Below are 14838 nucleotides of genomic sequence, written 5' to 3' on the forward strand. Positions count from 1 at the left end.
CCCCAATGTTCAACAGTCACCACCCTAATCAGTTAGCAGCCATTAATATCAAAGCAAGACCCTCCACCAGTAAAAGAAACAGAACTTGCTGAAGTATCAGATGATAGCTAGCATTCTTTAGCAATAAAGTATTTTTAATTAAGGTGTGAACATTGTGAACATTGCTTTTTAGACATTATGCTATTGATACTTAATAGACTACAGCATAGTGTAAACATAACTTTTATATGCACTGGGAGTCCAAAAATTTTGTGCAACTTGTTTCATTGTGATATTTGCTTTATTGTGGTGGTCAGGAACTGAACCCACTGTATCTCCGAGGTATGCCTGCATTTACTCAAGAATAAATGAGGTCACAGGCTAAGAATGTGACAAGAGTTTAGAGCTCAGACCAGCTAGTGAGATGCCTGGGGTAGTACAGAAAGGAGCCTGGAGCCATAATATGAAAATGTTTTGGGTGGGAGAAGCTCTTGCTTCTCATGGACTGGCTATTTTTTCTCTTGAACTTTTTTCCCCCAAGCAATTGGAATGATAGTATGGCAACTGTAGAGACTGGGTGTGCTGACTTGCCTTCTTTTGACAGGAACAGGCTTGACCCAGGTCTAGCAACATGGGTCTAATGTAGGGTCCGGCTAGTCTCACAAAAGCTACATTTAGGGAAATCCTCTTAGTAATGAAGATTTTGCATTGTCAAGTTTTGGACCTTGTGGAATATTGAACAGTCAAAGGCTAGGTTTCAAATATTAGGATGCTGCTTCCAGGGATTTGTTGTGAAATAAATTATATTTTGTCCACATTATGAAATGAAGTAATGTTATTGCACTGATATTTTAGATAACTTTTTTAACAACATGGGATAATGCTACTGAAAAATGTTAATATAATGGAATTGTATAAAGCCATATGCAAAATGCACGATCTGAATTATCATTAGAATGGAGGTGTCTGAAAAGATGAGTGGTCATCTTTGTGTAATGATGACACAAGTGACTTTTATTTTCTTTGTTTTTTGGGATTCTTCCAAATCATTACAAAGAAGAACATAAATTATTGGAATTTTAAAGACGGAATTATCAGGAAACTTGTTTGACCTTTTCTTGTATTTAATATGAATTGATCCTATCCATACTATTGGAATCTTTGAGCATGCGAGATCATATGTTACAAATACCTTTATTATCATATGCACATAAAGATGAATAATTTAATCTGGTTTCCAGACTTTGGAAGCTCACTTCTTAGAGAAGGAATAAATTTCATTAATTTATGAAGGGCCTTATATCACATGCTAAAGGATTTTAAGCAGGATTGTGATAGAATCAGATTTCTATATAAATAACAAGAATAATATTTTTTAAATTTACAAGTGTAGCAGACATAGTGCTTATTTTGTGCTAGGTACCATTCTAAGCATTTTCTGCACATCAACACCTTTAATCATCTTAACAACCTTCCGAGGTAGGTGCTCTGTATTTTCCAATTTATAACAATCTTATCACAGTGACTAGCAGACAATAAACACTCAATAAATGGTAGCGATTACTACCATAAACCCCTTCTATAATGTAGCATTTAAGAAAAATGAGATTGCTTTGGCATCTAGACTACCCTAGGCTAGAATCAATCTTCATCACTGGATACCTTTGAGCTAAGTACTATAACCTTTTTGCTTCGCTTTTCTTACTTGTAAATGAGAATAATCTCCGACTTACAGTGTTTATATGAGGATTAAAGTATAAGTCACATAATATACAAGCGCTTAGTGTGGTGCCTGATTTATTGGGCACCTTCAACAAAAACTATCACGCTGATCATGTCCATCAGATAACTGTGTTAATCATGTCTGGGATGGGGTTCCTCTGGAGCTACAAGTTGGAACTAAGAGATGAAAAGGGACCAATTATATTATTTCCTTCTTTTTCCTGAAGTACTTTTAACAATTCCATAATACATTAAATTACTAATTCTCATAACAGTAAGAGAATTAAACAAGCATATAATGTAGGAGACATGAGCTCTTTTCTGACCTCTTCTCTCATCCTAATAAAAATTAATGTCTCCATTATTTGTCCCTGCAATCATCTTTTACCACCTTCTTCCTTAACTGCCCTTTCTTTCCATCTCTGTTTTCCCAAATGAATACCCAGGTTCCGGAGGACAGAGGCACTCCCATGTCATTATTTTATCCTCCATGAGAGGCACAGTACCAAATTTTTTTTTTAAGTAAAAGCTTATATAAAATAAAACATACATAAAAATTTAAACATATATAAACAAATGTGTGACCTACAGAAGAGTGAAAACTATTAATGCAATGGAGGTGCCAGATTCAAATGGCATTTGTTTTAAGGAAATTACAATAGCTTCTAAAATATAAACTACACTCCTTTGTGTGTGCCAATCAACAATTTGTTAATTTATGTAAGTTTCCTGATAATCAAAATGATTTTCTATAATAGGTAAAACTTAGTGATGCTCACTTTTGTGTGTGTGCATACATATTTCTGTATTACACATTATACAATATATACTATATTATATCCAAGTATAAGTATGGCAGATACTGCTAGCTCTTCAAAATCTCTTCTTCCTTCTTCCTCTTCTTCCTTAGCAAACAAATGGCCTAAAGCTGAATGAATTGCAGTTAGGTGTGGCCATTTAAATGAATTACAGTAAGTAGAATGTGCATGAACAAGATGTTTGGCATTGCCCATTTCCTCTTGAATATGCGTCTATGCTCTCTTCCTCCCTGAACCCCTGCTTAACTAAATATGGAAACCTGGAGGACCTATGAGATGGTAGAATCAAAAGATAGAAAAGCCAGAGTCCCTGAAACATTGTGGAGGCAGCAAATAAGTCAAAATGATAGTACAAGTAAACATTAAAATATAGATATGGACTAGAATTGCACAAGTTGAACACCTTGAAAGGAAAGAATTTTCAAATCTTACCCGACCTATCTGTAATACATTTCAGAAGAAAATAGAAAAATCTGTTATGCCTTCACTTCTACCCCCTACCATTTGGTGACTTCTGTTCTTACAATATATACCAAAGGAAAAAAATTAAAAATGGAAATAAATCTAAGTTAAAAATAGGATGTAAATAAAGTTTCCATTTTCTTTCTGAAATTACTATCTCCATATTCTTCATCTTCCAAAATAGACTCATACATACGATTACTCATTAAATATGTGCTTATCATATATACTTTTGGCTAAAATTGTACATTCTTATTTATGGTTTCTTTAGCAATTTCTTAAAATCTACCATAAGATTCTGTTTTTATTTCTACCTAGATAATATGAGGCTTTTTTTTTTTGCATCCTTTTATGACCCTTTTTTTAAATTCTTTTTTTATTATGGTAAATTACATGTATTTCTTCATCATATATTTTTGTTTTTAAAAATGATTCTCAGAGAAGCAGCAGAATACAGCAATTAAGTACACTACCTGGATTTGCACCCTGATTCTACCACTTACTTGGGCAAGTTACTTTCCCTCTCTATGCCTTGTCTCATTAATTAAATGAGCATAATCATGGTATCTATCTCACAGAACTGATGTAGGGTTAAGTTTATTAATATTTACAAAGTATTTGAAAAAATACTCTTAGTTATCATATGTGTACAGTAATCTGTATGTAAATTAAATGTTAAACAACTCAGCTTTTAAAAAGAAAGGTGAACTTGATTTGATTAAAATGAAGATTAAAAATTCAAGACTTTTTCCAGTCTTTTCTTGTTTGTACAGCTGTTCCTTTATGATTTCTTTCTGTGCCCCCCATTAGGGTTCTCTCTTCCTTTAAGAATGTATCACCTTTATACCTCACCTTTGCCCAACATTTTGGGTTCCTTTAGCGACCTTCCTTTTCTCCTTCTTAGCTATATTTACATGTCCTACATTGGCCAGTTTGGGTCTAATGTCACTTAAAATATTCTCCATCCTCTCCAGTCTATCATGATAACCTCTAAGAAACACTTATTTTTTCTTCCATTTATATGACAAATAATAAATCTGCTTTCTAATGTCTTAAAAGAGTATGTACCTATATTTTTTCTGATGAATTGTACTGTTTGTTTTGCATTGTGTACTCTTCCGTAGCATAATATAACGTATATAACTGTGAATAAATACATTAATGAATAAAATAAATAATGATTGCCAACTTAGTAACACAAAATTCTAGGGAGAAAATGAAAGTAGATAGTGCGTGATAAAACCATGTCATGTTTATAATCTCTGATTTTTCATGTTAAAATTTGGTATACTTTTGACTAACTATAAAAAGTACTTTAAATTCACTAATGAAATATATTTATTGGCATTATAATAGTTGGATTAAATATTAAATTTCAGAAAATATTCTAAAATAGATACAAAACATTTAGTGCTTTCAAAGAAAGAAATTCTATTTCGATTTTCAAATACAAAGCAGGTTTCATATTATAAACAAAAATAAAGCAAATGTTGAATGTGGATTCTTTAGTATTAAGTGTTCTTAAAAATATACATCACATTACCTTAAATTATTTACCAATTAAATTTTTCTAATATTGTTAGAATATATTAGAAATTCATCTCAACTATATCAAAATAATGTTTTAAATTGATCCATTCACAGATGATAATGAGTGTGAAAATTCCACCCAGCCCTGTGGTGAGAATGCTAACTGTACCAACACAGAAGGGAGTTACTACTGTATGTGTGCACCTGGTTTTAGATCCAGCAGTAACCAAGAGCGGTTTATAACTAATGATGGAACCGTCTGTGTAGGTAAGTTCAATTTTCTGACATACAATGTGTACTTATCTTTTATTGCTTATTATCTCCAGAAACTAAATAATATGGGAGCCAGATTTTTTCCAGTGCCTTATTATACATACCTTAATTGTTAAACACCTTTAGATACTCACTAATTGCTTCATTTCTCCAAATATTGTACTATCAGTTACCATGGAATATTTATCCAATGGCATAAGAAAAATATTTTTTGAGCAAATCAAATAGTTTACAAAAAAAAAAACTAAAAAACTGTTTTAAAGAGCTATAAGCCCTGACATGGTAGAAAACAACATAATAAAGATTAACACTCTACAACAGGGGTTCTTAACAAAGGGTCCATGAGCTTGAATTGAAATTCAAAAAAACATTATTCTTGTTGAGGTGTGTTGGTGCACATGTGCTATCTTTATTAAATAATACACAGTATAGTGTGGACTTAGTAAGGGGTTCGTGATTTTCACCTGCTGGCAAAGGGGCCCATGGAACAAAAACAGTTAAGAACTCTTTCTCTAAAATAATATATTAACTCAAGAAAATTACTATTTATATCACAGTCTACTTATACTTTTAAAAATTTGCACTCTGAGATGGGCCTTCTATTGTCTTAGAAACTGTCTACAAAGTCACTACTTTTGAAAGGATTTTCTTAGTAAAACTGCCTAAGTGAAAGTTAGTCATACTTAAGACAGGCATTAAGAGTTTCTGAACACCGGAGTCCTATTTAGAAAATTATCTCAGTTTCACTAAAATGTCCTCTGTAGTGATAAAATGTCAATTAAATGCTTAAGTGAAATATCATGCTGGGTCTGAAAAGAGTCCCTAGAAAATTCAGAAAATGGCCTTCTATTGTAATTTGGTCATGTGTTTGTTTTATTAGATCTTATAGAATTTGGACTATAGTCTGTGAAAAAAGATTGTTTAGAAACTTCAACATATGAGCAATTTTCAGAGACAGATCCTCTAAAGGCAAAGACTTTATTTTTGAAAATAAATTAAAAATTATCTTAATAGAAGTCTCTAAAATATTGCCAAATTTGCTAATGATTAGAATAATTTACTATGATTGAAAATAATCTACAACATTAATAGATAACTCAGTCCCTAAGAGTTGAATCACATAGACAAGAATGGAGATGGACTAGAACTCAGAACTCAATATGCAATATATGCAATAGTAACAGCTGCTACTGCTCTGTAGGATAAATGATAGATAGATAGATAGATAGATAGATAGATAGATAGATAGATAGATAGATAGATAGATAGATAGATAGATGAGATACATAAAGTAAATCTGGATCACACTATAGCCTTTGATTAATTTCCCTATTGAGTCACACCAGTAATCTAAGGAGAAGTCTATTTTATTATTAACAGATGATAAGAGATGTAGTCAAAGAAAAATCATCAGTGAAAATATTTGTATGAAAGAAATCATCCTATCTTGTGTACCTGGATTCACAACATCTGCTATATAAATAGGGAAAAATTTGTTCTCCTCATTTTATAGTCAAGGGAAGTTGGCCTCTTCATAGTCAGACTTTGAGAATGAAGGCAGGACTAAAATCATCATCTGATATCTAGAAAGTCATTCTTATTTCCATAGGAGACTTGAGTGGATGGACTATTTAAATCTCACACATTGATATGAATCATGCAAATGAGTGGATCAAGCTTTGTAAGAGCATTAAAGATTTAAAATATGAGAAAATACTGCTACTCTTGTTGAAATAGAATTTTATCTTTAGAATTTGCAGGAATTTTTTTTTAATATTGCATTACAATACATTCAGGAAATAGCAATCTATGGAATTCTGCCCAGAAAACTTACAGTGCTTCACCATTTGTTCTTCTCGAGCCTATACTCTTGTTTGTAGTGTTCTTAGAATGCCAGACAATTTCACCTTTACAATAAAGTTCTAATCATGTAGCTGTGTAAGCTTAAATAGACATGTTCGACTTAGTGAAGAAATCTAACTTGTAACATCTTAATAGCTGGCATTTAATACAATTTTCACTGTGCTCTCCATTCCCTAATGCATTCTGTCTCTACAAGACATCTGTCTTTTAATCTGATCATGTTTACTTTTAATACCCCTCAATTCACAAAGGGCTATATTTCTGTCTGTTCATGTTCCTTACAAGTAGAGAATTTTTGCATTAGAAAAACCCAAATCACAGACACAGAGAAAGCACATACACGAAAGATGATTAAATGCCAGTATTTTGGGGAGGTGTAGTGTATTTGCAATTTAAGAATTTCCCCCCTTATTGAGATACTATGGAATGGCCCTAAGTCTTTGCTAATTTCATTTTTAGTATATATAACTATATTAAAACTCAGTAGCCAATATTGAGTCCTTCAGTTTCTACCTCTTTTGTTTGATGGATTATTCTGTGAAAACGCAGTCTCTGGAAAATGTTATTTCTCACCACGTTTTTGTTGTTGTCCTTAAGGATTAAGCTTTTTTAGAAGCAGTGCAATCATTTCTCTTTTTTTTTTTTCCTGTCCTATAGTAATTTTCATTGTGCACTATGATAATCCTCAGGGAATTTGAACAGAGAACCATAAATCTTTTCCTTTTTTATATTAGTATATCATCTTATAATATATTGCCTCTAATTTGAAATTTTAGCTGATCCTTAAATTTGACATGTTGGTAATTAGATTCATTAAAAACCTCTGTAAACAGAAAATGAAAATCTATAAGAGACTGCAAGACATGACCCGAGGGAAATCCTTTATCCTTAGTCCACATTCATATATTATCTCCTACAGATAATTTTTCTGCAGGTAATTTTGCTGTGGAAGGCTTTAAATGAGATTTAACACTGGGCATATTTTTTCTCCCCTTGGAATTACAGAGGAACAGAAATTCAGATGCTCAGCTCCTGCCAAAACTAGTTCCATACCAACATTTCAGAAACGGGGAGACTGAAGTATCTAATGGTCAAGTGACTTGCCCAAGGCCAAATGAGGAGTACCCAAGAACTCCTTCACTTTTACCATGAACTTTAGAGCAATGTTTAATGCTTACAGTATGTTATGGCCTATTTGCCTTATGTACTATAAGGTAATTTCTGATATTTTTTTCTCCTGGACGCTTAATTTTGTCTTTGGAAATTACCTCTAGTAATGTAAAAATTTATCTTTTCTTTGAAATCTGTGAACTAAACAACATTAGAAAGCCTTGTTAGCGATAGTAATTATAAGAATTATAACAATCATATGCTTGTGCTTTGAAAGAAGATTATGATAAAATACTGCTGGGTTGACTAATTGTAACATGAATAACAAGCACAGCCTTATTAGTAAAAAAACAGCAAGTGAATTAAAATTGTTGCAACATGGTCTTATTTAGAGATAGGCAGTTAATCTATAAAGTCCATTGATAGGTTGGTAGTGTGGAAAGTGGGTCAGTTTTTAAATATGGTATGCCTGACTGAAATAATCATACATTAACATTTTAGCTTTCATTAAGACAGTGAAATGCTTCTTTTTCTCTTTTACATATCTTGGAATTGCCAAGACATAGCAATTCAATGAGACACTTATTATCATTCTGTTTTCTCGAAACCCATTTATTCAAGGAACTCCTGCTATTAAGAAATCATGTGATATGAATAGAATCACCAGTCCAATCAAAATTTCAGGTACTTTCTAAATCCTAGGCATTATTCCAAACACTTTCATATACATATCCTCATTTTTTGAAAAAGTACCCTTTGAGTGAGAAGATATTTTTAAGTATATTACCCAAGGTCACATAGCTTATGAGTGTTACAGTCAGAAGCTGAATTAAAGTCTCTTAATGAGCAAATCTAGTACATACCTTTTTCTATAGAAAGGAAGACGGAGAGCAGATTTCTCAGACTCAAGTCATTCAGGCCTGTGGGACTCTTGCTGCAAAATGGAGGAGGTCACATTCATTTTGACCCAGCCAGTTTCACCTTATTAGGGAATGGGATGCTCTTCCAATGTTTTGTGATTGTCATGATATTACTAGATAGCACAGGGGCATAGATTCATTCACTGAGGCCGTCAGTTGGGATACACAGTCAATTAGTGTAGTCACACACTCCTTTACTGGATTAAACCCTGTAAACTCTTGTCACTAAGGCCCAGAGTGAGAAGAATACAAATCCAGTAAACCTCACTTCCAGATTTTAATAGAAAGTTATGGAAGCAAAAGTATAAGTCATATAAAAGTTGAACACCTTATTTTTGTGCCATGGCTAAGGTTTTAAGTAGGATATTCTTTTAGCAATCCTAGAGTTAGAATATAGGATAATCTAAATCGTAGTGTCCCAGGGTAGAACCTCCTTACTGCTTTCACAGATTACTATGTTATCTGCTGGTGAACTCAGAAGTTGAGATATCTTACTTAGTCCAGGCTGACATGTTGGGCTACCAGCTACCTGAGTGAGGTCTTAAACTGGAGTGACACCAAAATAGCACCAAAAGGTGTGGAGGAGGTACAGGGAGAAGCTGAAACATAGTCAGTATGAGCACTAAGACTGTGTTCACCTGAGTCCAAAGCCCAAGAGGTAGAATGGGAAACTGAGTTGGTAAAGCCAAGATTTTTATATTGCTTCCAGAATGGTTTTGGAATAAATTTCCCAAGAGGCATATGTTTAAACAAAAATTTTGAAATTAAAAGAAGTCAGCAGCTCATTTTCCTATTAGCCAGGGAAGGCATCTAAATCTATCTCACTTGGGTATTCAGAGAATATGGGATAGGTTTCTTAGCAATGAAATAAACTGTTCTATTTATGATGCTTCATGGATTTTTTCACACCTTCTTTGGGGTAACTTCTGCAGCACCCTTCCAAAAGAGTCTAGTCTGTGTTTTCTCATATATTTTTATCTCATTTCCTGGATTTCATGAAAAATAAGAATCCTATTCTGCACTACAACCTGAGCATTTTTGAGCTTTAAGTCAGCCTAGAATACTTTCTGCAATGGTTCTAAATATGTCCAGAGTCAACTAGCCACTGCTTAAGTCCTAAATTATTTTCTGTCCATTTCTTCTTGTGAAGTGGTAGTTTCAGAATATACATGGATATGAGAGGAGGAGGGTTGTGGGTGGTCAGGCATATTTCTTGTTTCTTTAAAAGGAGTACACTCAAATTTTTGGTAGTACAGATCTTTAATATATAAACTTGGCGGAAGAATAAGAGATCTTCTAATCTTTTTTCATGCCCGTTTGCTAACTATCTTTTTAAATCTAGTACTATCCCTTTCTAGTTACTGGAAATTTCTTTAAATATATGATCAAAGATTCACCATCAGTCTCAGTTTTTGTTGCTCTGAGTTTTAATGTTTTCCTGTGTCTTAATTGCATTTTTCAAATGAGAAATTAGGAGCAGCTACTTTTAAAGTAACTAGCTAGATAACATTTTTTATTGGAATTTGATTGCTCTGCCTTTCTCTTTTTTTAAAGTAAATGGTATTGTGCTGCTCTATTAATTTTAAAAAATAAAACTGTAAACTTAAGATTGTAGGTTTATTCATTTATAAACCTGTAGAGTACCTTTAAGATGTTTGGAATACAAAAACCTTTGCACTAATTTAAAGATTTGTTTTATTTATTTCTCCCCATCTCCACATCATTGTTTGCACTTGCTGTGTCTGTTCGTTGTGTGCTCGCCTTCCTTTTAGGAGGTACAGGGAACCGAACCTGGGACCTCCCATGTGGGAGGGAACCAGCTCAGGTACCTGCTTTTTTGTGTCTCTCATTATGTTTTCCTCCTTTGTCTCTTGTTGTGTCATCTTGTTGGATCAGCTTGCCGCTCCAGCCTGTCACCTCAGCTAACTGACTTACTCATTTTCTTTTGGAGGCACTGGGAACCGAACTTGGGACCTCCCATATGGTAGGCAGGAGCTCAGTCACTTGAGGCACATCTGCTTCCTCCTTTACATTACTTTATGATAATGATCTGTATTGCTCAGTTTCCTGAAATTATTCCCAATACTGGCATAATAGTTATACTGTGCTTATAATTTTAAGGCATATTTCACTGAGTAGGTAAAATCTTAAATTAAGAACATATTATATGACCTTGAAACCAGGCACGTTCATTTTTGCTTTGGTAAATGAGTGCTGAAAATCCATGACTTAATTCTGTACAATTTGTTACATTATCAGTGATGGTTGAGTATTAAGAACCATAATAAAATATCACTTGAACAAAATAAGTTGAAAAATTTTAAGAGTGTTCGTTAATACATTTTACTGTATCTTAGCTTTTAGGCTAACTTCCATGCAAAAATAAAGCTTTGCAAAAAAATGGGCCACTCTTTTATTTCCCCAAGGTTACTATAAATATGAGTTGTTACAATCAATTTAGTTTAATGCTATAAAACAAAAATATTCTAAGTATCTTTTAAAAATTGGGTTTTTACTAAATGTTATATCTTCAGTGAAACAAATCAATGACATTGTTGATAAATCATGTTTTTTCAGAAAGCACTTTGAAAGTTTAGCCCATAAATGACAATTTCATTTCTCTGTCCAAATGGACAAATCAGAGTTTAGAAAGTATATGCAATTAAGTTAGGGTTGCCATTTTCCAAATGATAGGATTGCCTTGCTTTCTTAGGAAAGTTGATATAAAATCACTAACCATATGTACTACTGTTGTTAGCAAGGTAGGAACTAGGTGAGAACTAAAGGAAAATGTAATTTTTCAAATATTTATATGTATAGATGAATGCAGCAAATCAGTTGCTTGTGGTGATCATGCCATGTGTGAGAACGTGGGTGGTGAATATAACTGCTCCTGTAAGGAAGGTTATCACACATCTACAGGAAAAGGACAATTCAAACCTAATGATGGCACATACTGTCAAGGTAAATACATTATTAACTTTTATGTATTATTGAGGAACTATATAAAATGTGTGCTTCACAGTTGTGAACTAGAAAAAACTTATGTCTTCTAAGAAATGTGCCAATATTCCTTTACCATCTATGAAATGAATTTAAAAAGACAGTTATTGTTTTAATTTGGGGAGGATGGTAGGCCACATATTTTAGGCAGTTAACAATCTGTCCCTTAAATCTAAATTCTCCTAGTGATCATAAAATATTATGAATTCTAAAAATGAAAATGAAACATAAGTGTCAAAGAATGTGATTTTAATGTTTAAATAAGTGACCAAAATTATTGGCATCAATATGATAAGGTTAGGAAAAATATTTCAGAAAACATAATAATCTTTTCTTTTTCTACAGAAAACGTGAATGCAAATTGTCATTTAGATGATGCCTGTATTGCCACAAATATTAATAAAATCTTAAAAAAAGTAAGTAAATAATTGAATTAAAACTTACTTTATTTTAATATTTTAGTTTCAGTTAAAATTCTTTCAATATCATATTTTAAGACCAGTAACAAGCTGTTGAACTTCAGAAAGAGTTAAAACTGTTACTTAAAGCTATTTGTTTTATTTGCATCAAAAATAGGATTAATCTGAAAATCTTTAAAGTATGGAAGCAGGCTTGTACATATTTCATTTATGCTATTTTTTTTATTATTTGGTATAAAGGAAATTTTTTTCAACATGTAAAACATGAATAAAATAGTAAAAATGTACTTTCACTAGAGACCTCTTCCTACATTAAGGAGACATAGTTGAATGCATAGATTTCTTTTATCCAAAATGAATACTGCAAGGAGTAAATAAAGTAGGACATTCATAAAGATTATCATTATATGATTGAAAGTTTGAACCTCAACAAAATTATGCAAATATCAGCTAAAGTAAATTTCCATTTTATCAAATTGTAAAGAATTTATTCTGATAGATTAAATTCTAATTCAAATTATTGTTTTATTTATTATTTAGGAGATCAATATTTGTACTAAAGAGTTAAAATATTAATGTAGGTTCATTGGGTAATAAATGATATCTCAATATTGAAGAATATGAAATTATTTTACAAGGTAAATTAAAATTTATTGATTCAAACATGCTCTTTTCTTTTCCTAGTAAAGTCTATGCATTTTGAGCTACCTACTGACCCCTTGCAAAAAATAGCGGGTTTCATTAAGTGCTGTATATTTTGGTTTATTTTTAGTCTGATAACTTTATAATAAACTTTATTTTTAAAGAGGTTTTAAATTACATAAAAGTATAAGGAATTCCCATATACCATCTCCTCCCCCTATTAATAACATCTTAAAATAGTGTGGTTTGTTTGTTACAACTGATGAATAAATATTAAAGCATTGCTACTAACCAAGGTCTGTAGTTTACATTGTGATTTATACTTCTTTCCAATGCCCCAAAATTGCCTTATGTTCCACCTATTATTCCCTCCCCCAATCTGATAAATTACTGATAATGAATAGACAAGAAAATCAACTTCAGAATAAATTTAATAAGTTTTATTCTTGAAAAAATCCTGTAGTACTCTAAATTGGTTTCCTTTTTTTGGACTCATTTTTGTTCAGATTAAACCCATAAGAGAACCTGTGGCTTTACTGCAAGAAGTCTATAGAAGTTCTGTGAAAGATCTTTCACCGACAGATATAATTACATATATAGAATTATTAGCTGAATCGTCCCCATTACTAAGTTACGTGAATAGCACTACCTATACAGATACAGACACACTTTCTAATTCAACTCTGACTGTAAGTATGTTAAGCTTTAACTCAATATAACTGAGCTTTAAATTTTTCTTTACACCTGTTATTAGTGTAAGAGTCCAACATTTTTCAAAAACACAATTTTTTTTTCTAACAGGAATTTGTGAAAACCATGAATAATTTTGTTAAAAAGGATAAATTTGTAGTTTGGGACAAGTTGTCTATGACTAGCAGGAGAACTCATCTTACAAAACTGATGCACACCGCCGAAGAAGTGACCTTAAGTATATCTCAGAACCTCCAAAAAACCGCTCAATTAGATACTAACTCAAGTGATGTAGGTAAGAAGCCAAGGTCAATTTTAAAGCAGTAGTGTTTCCAAAACAAACCATTCTCAAAAGGGAAGAAAAGTATTTAAAATAATCTTGATTAAGTTGGTAGTTGTTTTCTCAATGTAGAAATGAATAAGGGTGCATGTTACATAAGTGACATGAATCAAGTAAAAAGGATAAATACATAAATGTTTTGTCTCCATCTTTTCCTCTTCCTTATCTGTTCAGCATTTAAATACTTCCTTGTTATTTAGAGTCAGTCATCTCATGACTTTTTGGAATATGTCTTGACCAATGATCGTGTATTTAAATTTCCTATATAGTGTATTTAAATTTCCTTTAGCATCCCTTTGTCTTTTGATAAGATGAAGCAATAACATAGCATTTTTGATAAAATGAAGCAATCAACACTATGGTTTTTGTCTTTGCTTTAGTAATTATGATTTCTACCTTCCTCTAGTACATACATACTTTATTTTTATTTAATTGAATAAAGATTAAGTTAAACCGTGAGTGATGTGGTGAAATCACAAAAATCATTGTCAGATTTTCAAAGATATAAATCATAATTTCTAAATATGTTTACGATATATTCATTCAGCCTACTATAAGGGGTTGAAATATAATAATGATGGGTGAAATTGTTTCTAATGAAAAGAAATACATTGATTAAACTAATTTAAGAGAATTTATTATTTTCATGGTTTTGTTTCAGCTCTCAAAGTTTTTGTTTTTGATTCATATCACATGAAACATATTCATCCCCATATGAACATGGATGGAGATTATATAAAGATATTCCCAAAGAGAAATACTGCCTATGATTCAGATGGTAGGACATTGATGATATTTTATATACAATATTTCAGTGAATTTTCAATAAATACTTATAATGGATTTCATTGTATCATATGGATATTTGATGATGTGTGTGATTTCCTATAAAACAATGTATTTGAGGTTTATATGTGCAAAATTTTCATGTTTTTACTTGAGATTTTCATTCTGATATAAATACTTGGGACGGTTTGTTTGTTTGTTTGTCTGTTTTAAGGAGGTTCTGGGGATTGAACCCAGGATCTCATACATGGAAAGCAGGTGCTCAACCACTGAGCTACATC

General features: G+C 32.1%; 1 protein-coding gene across 1 annotated transcript in view; it reads left to right on the forward strand.

Annotated features, from left to right (window-relative positions):
- ADGRL4 (adhesion G protein-coupled receptor L4) overlaps positions 1-14838 on the forward strand; it is a 125131-nt gene that overhangs the window by 61328 nt on the left and 48965 nt on the right. Inside the window, exons 3-8 of the mRNA XM_004455871.5 lie at positions 4626-4778; positions 11498-11641; positions 12026-12096; positions 13248-13430; positions 13543-13726; positions 14433-14549. Of these exons, the coding sequence (XP_004455928.1) occupies positions 4626-4778; positions 11498-11641; positions 12026-12096; positions 13248-13430; positions 13543-13726; positions 14433-14549 (852 nt within the window). The remainder of the gene's footprint in view (positions 1-4625; positions 4779-11497; positions 11642-12025; positions 12097-13247; positions 13431-13542; positions 13727-14432; positions 14550-14838) is intronic.

Source organism: Dasypus novemcinctus, chromosome 9 (assembly GCF_030445035.2).
Source record: "Dasypus novemcinctus isolate mDasNov1 chromosome 9, mDasNov1.1.hap2, whole genome shotgun sequence".
In the NCBI taxonomy this organism is placed as follows: Eukaryota; Metazoa; Chordata; class Mammalia; order Cingulata; family Dasypodidae; genus Dasypus; species Dasypus novemcinctus.